Raw genomic sequence first — 6,384 nt, 5'->3', positions numbered from 1 at the left:
TATTACAGTCCATATTCTTTAATTAAGACCCCTAATTATGGTAACATGATCCTCTCCTCTCTTTATAAGTTTCCGTTTTTCTCTCTATATCCTTTTTCAAGCCTTATTCAAATTTAAATTCTTCTCTTCTTCTCCATAATTTTACTATTTGCCAGCTACTCAATCTTTAAGTTATTAAAATCCTTCCATAGTTGATCAACAATAAAAAAAAAGGTCAGTTACCTGGAACTCAATCAATGGCTTTCATTATTATTTTTGAAAATATTTTTACAATTAAGAACAACGAAAACATTTTTATTTTTTATTTAATTTTAAGAAATTAAAATCACGATGAGAGTTTGCAAAACAGATGTCTTAATCTAAAAGGTTCTTTAAAACATGATAGCTATTATGATACTGATGGTTTAGATTTACTTTCATAATTAAAAGTTTTAAAAGAAATTTTACAAATAAAAGAAAGTGCTTCAATTGACATATTAAATTATATAAAAAGACTTAATTCTTTTTTCTTTTTCTTTTTCTTTTTTGAACAGAATACTTGATTCTTTTCTAAATGCATATGTCGCTTATAGAATTTTATTGACAATACCCGTTATTGGCAGAAAAAAGTTTTTCAAAATTAAAATTGATAAAATCCTACCTAAGATCAACAATATTGTCACAAGAGAGACTTAATTGATTAGCCATATTATCAATTGAAAAGAGGATGTTAGAAAATCTTGAATATAAAACTTAATCAGTAATTTTGCATTCCAAAAAGTGAGAAGAATTATTTTTAAATAAAAATATAATAATATTATTAAAAATAAATATTATTGAATTAATATTTAAATATTTTAAAAAAATTAGATCCCACTTAAAAGTTTCGCCAAGGCTCCTAAATATATTGGGCTGGCCCACTTAAACTTTATAATAGCCTTTTTTCTGGGTTTTAGAGAAAGGGAATTGACTCGTGCAATTTAATGGGCCTCGATGCATAGGACTTTATCACTAGTCTACGATGGGCTGGGCTTACTCTTTCAACTGTCACGCAATTCAAACTATATACTGGTTCTTGTTTTTGGATAAACATCGCGGAGCTTTTTGCTGTTAGAACTGATCCTTTTGAAACCTTCTCTGAAACAAATACATAAAGATGTGAAAAATTTTACAGCAATCACAGCATCTCTAGTCGCTGATCGGACTCATGCTATCAGAATCATGGGAAGCATTTCATTCTCTGCAAAAATGACACACAACAAGGCCAAGATTACTCAGAATAGACAATATGGCAAACAACTCCCAAAACACTTCATAATTCTGTACTTGTAGGCACGTGGAGGTGAGTTTTTCTATATGTGCAAAAGAACCTGGACATGAATGCACACAAATGGCATGCCTTCAAGAATCAGACATACTAAAGTTTTAAAATGCAATTGTCCTACAACTCATGTACAACTCCAATTACCTGTCTTTCAATTTCAACAGCCGATGCAGAAAGTCTTCTTTTCAAAATTGATCTCTCCTTTTCACATCTCTCCAACTCGGTATCTAAAAAACACAAAAAACAAGCAAAGCAAGAATAACATAAGTACATTTTTCAAACACATGATTATCGGTTGGTTTACAATCTTCTTCCTACAGCTCATTAATTAGCTAGAAGATGATCCAGGCAGATGTTTTGTCCATCAATTTGCAGCTGAGAAATGCGTGTCTTGTACATAAGACTGTATGATATATTAATGCATAGTTTTAAAAAATCCAAAGCTGTTTATAAACCCCATCAAGAAAATCTATATTTGCCTAGATTGAGCTATGAAACAGCTGAAGAGCATTATGCTGGCCAAAGAGATGATATGGGTGCAAAACCAAATGGGTCCCAGCTGAAAAATATTTTTCAGTTAAATGAATTGATCATCTCAGGCTACATAAGATCAATCTCTGTCTTCTGGCACTAATTAGTCAAGTTCCAGGGAAAACCTCACACATTAAGTGCATGAAATCTCTAATCAAGCTATCTTTGGCATAAGGACTCTCCAAGGCATGGCCTCTAACTGCCCATGTGCTTATGTTGTTAATAAATGCTAGAGGACTTGCTTTTCGATCTGAGCACTTAGATGCATCATAAGTTGCTTCAAGCTATTAACAGACACCATAGATAAAATCAAAAAAATAAAAATAAAATAAAAAACATTATTGCTGTAAGAAAGTGATGCTATAATTATCATACAGGTTCAAACTGAACAAAGATTTGACAACTATATGCTTGGATATTTAACTGTATATATAGTGATGACGTTAACAAAAAAAAAGGCACAAAGCATAGTAGGAACGCATCTGTATATTTATTCCATTTTACTATATGAATCTACAAAAGATACCATAGTTACTATATCACCGGTGACCTTGCTAAGCTACAGTACCAGTTAGGCAAAAGAATCTTCAAGAGTCGTGACAGATTTTGATTAGTAAATTTTAGCAAAGAGATCACCACTTGGAGCAATTGACTAGACAATGGGTTGATCCTGCATCAAGCACCATTTAGTAAACCAAATCCCATGACTTGAGAAATTTTTGCCTAGATGCCATGGGTATGTAGCTTAAATCTATATAAGGAAATTAACATGCATTATCTCAATCTATATCACGGAAAACGAAAAATGTGAGTCACTAGAACAAAATGCACACAAACAACATTAAAATAACAGGCTGCTTAATTCTCACCATAATAGTACGATGACAGGATAGTGATGCGTTCAGTTGGCTGAAAGAAAGGAAAAATAAAAAAGTATAGTTAGCTCAGTGCCGAGAATGAAATTACTGCATGTCTGGATATAAAGCTAAACAAGTTGCTTTTAGACAATAAGATTCAGAGCACATATAAAAATAGCAACATGGTTTCAGACGCAGACAAAAAGCTGGACAAAGAAGGCCAGATTTACTAGATGTAACTAATGGGATTTACATATAGAAAAAAACAAGGAAAAAAAAAAAAAAAGGAATCATCCCCACCCCTACGGTTCTTGCTGCACAAAAAACCCGAATAAAAGAAATGAAACTCATTATTTAACCAGTCTCATAAAAAAACCTGAATAAAAGATCCATACATGAGACAGTGAAAACCACATGATTAACTTGGCAATGGTTTAAGAATTTCCCAATCACATGTTAGGCTCTCTGAAAGAAAGCAATAAATTACATTTACAGGACATGATTATCTGTCTTCATGGTAGAACTATATTTACGTATTACAATCAACTTACAAAATCAATATCCCTGGACTTTAGATGAGATGGTAAAGGGATGCAGTGGGGTTCGGGTTAGGTCTAAGGTGCAAAACTTGTGTAGCAAAAAAGATAATATATTGGAAAAAGAGAAAAATAATTTGGTAAGCAGTGGAATTGAATAATCATGATGAGAATTAACTAGAAACAATTATCACATGGGAAATGTTGCAAGAGATGCATCCAAACTGAAAAATAATAATAATGAATCTCAAAGTTCATAATTACAGTATATTTTCAACGTGAAGGCAAAAGATAATTGTTCCAGTTCTAGATTTCAGATCATTAGAGTAATCAACTGAAGATTACCATTACAAAAATACCCTCACGGCGAGTAGGGACTTGCTCAAGCTTTTTCAATGTCTCATCACCTTTAGTAAGTCGACCAAAAATCGCATACTGAAGCAGATTCATGTCAGCCATTTCATTAGTAATCATGTCATATGAGATACTATAATAATCTTCGCAACAAAGCTGGCAAGTGTAACCAACAAACCTGGCCATCAAGATGAGGGGCATCTCCAAGAAGTATTGAAAACGACGATGATGCACTGTTGGGATCCTCAAACCTATACCAAAGAAACAAAAAATGAACAAGTAAGATTTTCATACTAGCGAAGGGAGCTCAACAAGATTCAAGTCCAATGCAACAATGACTCTAGATGTTTACTTTTTTGTATACTGCTGAAATCCAATTATGAAAATATAGATGAATATCCAAAATGCTCTTGAAGTTCTATTCAGGTGGAAAACATAAAACAGGAATCCTACACAAATTTAATCATCCTCATCTGTAGGCTGGTCACCATAGTACACCATGGACGTATCATGACCAGATCAGCATGGAATAGTTTATTATCATAAGTAGATCAACATGAAGCATGCTAATGTCCCGTTATTATGAAGTGGTTCTCATCCTTCTTCATACTATATCTTTTGGACATGTAACCCAAGGATATACTTGGCAACCGTATCATCCAATAATAATTAGTTTTTTTTTTTAAATGTTTGATTGTTGGTTTAAAAAGTACTAGACATTAAATTTCATGCAAAGACATTAAAAAGTACTAGACATTAAAAAGTACTAGTCAAACTGGCCAGAAATAAAGAGCCAGAAAATGCAGTATTTAGCACAGAATAGAAAATTTCTTTCAATCCTTCCAAATGCAAGGCTTACGGATGAACCAGAAAATGTTGAAATGTTTTCATCTTCCAGACCTATATGGCTATATCATATATAGATAGTATCTTACCACTTCATCCAGCCCGATGGTACCCTCCAACTTATCTTAAGGGTCATCAACTCACAATCAATCAATCACACAGTAGACTGTCTAAAAATTACAGAGGCGCTTCTAACTCCTTACCAGCTTGTGTTATTTTATGTGCACCAAATGCAGAGCATTGATTCATAATGAGCAACACAATGTCTTGCAACTTTCCACCTCAATAACTGTTAATTTCCCACTTTAAAAAGAAAATAAGGTAATTCATTCAAAAATAAACAAGAACACGCAAGGCTATAAAGGATTATAAAGAAAGCTGAAAAAAAGAAGATACAATAGAGCCAGTGCATGCAGTCGGTTGTGCTTCCGCGTTAAATTTTAACTCTCATAACTACCAATCATATTCGGTACTCAACTGTAATGTCCCAAGCTAACTGACCCATTTCACCATATAACACTGCGATATAGATTATAGCTTTCCAGGTGACCTATACCCACTAAACAGTGAAATATCATAGCGCAAACAATTATACAAGGATGACCTAAATTATAACAACCATGAAAAAATCGGTTGCTTCACAAAGAAGACATTACCTCCCCATGGAAAGAATACCCTTTACATGTTTGACCTGACTAAATTCACCAACAACGGTCTTTTCTGCTTCTTTTCTTTGTTCTTCATTCATAGGGGCTGATCTTCCACCCACAACATCAGCCACTTGGGCAACAAAGCCCTTATCAACCTACAACAGGTTCATACTCCCATTACACACATTGGTATAGTACAAATAATCAGCTTATCAACAATAATCAAGCTTTTCTAAGGTCCCAGCACCTACCCGAAAGAAGTGATTAGTATTAAAGCATCCCAATCGAACAAGTTTGAAAATGTGCTCAACGGTTTGGGGTGCAACGGTCGGGAAGAAACCAAATTCGATGTCTCCATAGTTTGTCTGCTTGCAAAATGCTTTAGACAATTATAAATTGAACCAAAAATAATTAAATTAAACTAAAAAAAAAAAAAAAAAAAAAAGGCAATAAATGACAAAAACATCAATAAGCATGTAAGTAACGCATCTAACTAGCTCATTTGTTTAAGTATTACGGAATGCCCTATTTCAACTTCAATTACAGTTTACTATGAACTTGATTAGCTACAGCAATGAGCAAAATAAAATAATTGAAAATCTAGAGATTACGGAAAAATCGATTCAAGAACGAATGGTTGCGTACGATAAATTAATCTGAAGAGTAAACAACGGAACCACAAGAAACATAAGAATTTTTAGACGGAAACAAATTCTTGTGTTTGAGAAAAAAAAATAAAACCTGGAACACAACACGAACAGAACCGAGCTGGGGATCTTCGGCCAGCGCACCACCTGCTATGAATATCATGCAGAGGCAGCTCAGGATCCACGCGTTGGAAGCCCGCATTTTTTAGCTCAAAATTTGGCGCCTGATCTGAATTTGCCGTCAACTCCCAAAAGAAATCTATGAATTTCGCTATCCTAAAAAAGGAAAATATGAAATATGCACGTTGACCAGGGTAATGGGTTTTTAGCGGAGACCCAGCTCACTATCAATTGGGTTTGGGCTAATCCCGATATGGGGCTCACGATCAATTGGGTTTGGGCTAATCCCAATATGGGATAGGTTACAGAAAGATTTAATTAGTGTTCAAATTCACTAGGGCTCACACTTGAGCCCAAGGTTAATCCCCCATGATATTTGGTTTATTTGATTGGCCAATATTTTAACATATGATTTACTGATTAATCCATTTACACTTCAATAGTAATAGAGCTACTATTATTTCTCTCTAGGGTTTTCTCACTTTCTCTCTAGCGCCGCAGCCTCAGGTAAGCCCCCTCCCCCATGGTGAGGGGAGGAGG

General features: G+C 34.2%; 1 protein-coding gene across 1 annotated transcript; it reads right to left on the bottom strand.

The window, feature by feature from the left end:
- Positions 1-1,024: 1,024 nt before the first annotated feature.
- Positions 1,025-6,041, bottom strand: LOC132179240 (peptidyl-prolyl cis-trans isomerase CYP23-like). The gene is made up of 8 exons (XM_059591910.1): positions 5,819-6,041; positions 5,329-5,442; positions 5,084-5,232; positions 3,760-3,832; positions 3,573-3,662; positions 2,704-2,743; positions 1,448-1,530; positions 1,025-1,219 (listed from the first exon to the last, which is right to left on the bottom strand). Exons 1-8 carry the CDS (start codon positions 5,924-5,926, stop codon positions 1,199-1,201), a joined length of 678 nt encoding a protein of 225 aa, XP_059447893.1. The 5' UTR covers positions 5,927-6,041; the 3' UTR covers positions 1,025-1,198.
- Positions 6,042-6,384: the final 343 nt, after the last annotated feature.

This window comes from Corylus avellana, chromosome ca4 (assembly GCF_901000735.1).
Source record: "Corylus avellana chromosome ca4, CavTom2PMs-1.0".
Taxonomy (NCBI): Eukaryota; Viridiplantae; Streptophyta; class Magnoliopsida; order Fagales; family Betulaceae; genus Corylus; species Corylus avellana.
This window is presented reverse-complemented; position numbering and strand designations above follow the sequence as displayed.

What these genes read in the sequence shown, in the direction of transcription:
- LOC132179240 (XM_059591910.1), bottom strand. Translation starts at nt 5,926, where the DNA reads ATGCGGGCTTCCAACGCGTGGATCCTGAGCTGCCTCTGCATGATATTC. An exon ending in CTGTTCGTGTTGTGTTCCAG is followed by an intron (nt 5,443 to 5,818) that starts GTTTTATTTTTT and finishes TTTTGCAAGCAG; the next exon opens with ACAAACTATGGAGACATCGA. An exon ending in GTGAGGGTATTTTTGTAATG is followed by an intron (nt 2,744 to 3,572) that starts GTAATCTTCAGT and finishes CCTTTCTTTCAG; the next exon opens with CCAACTGAACGCATCACTAT.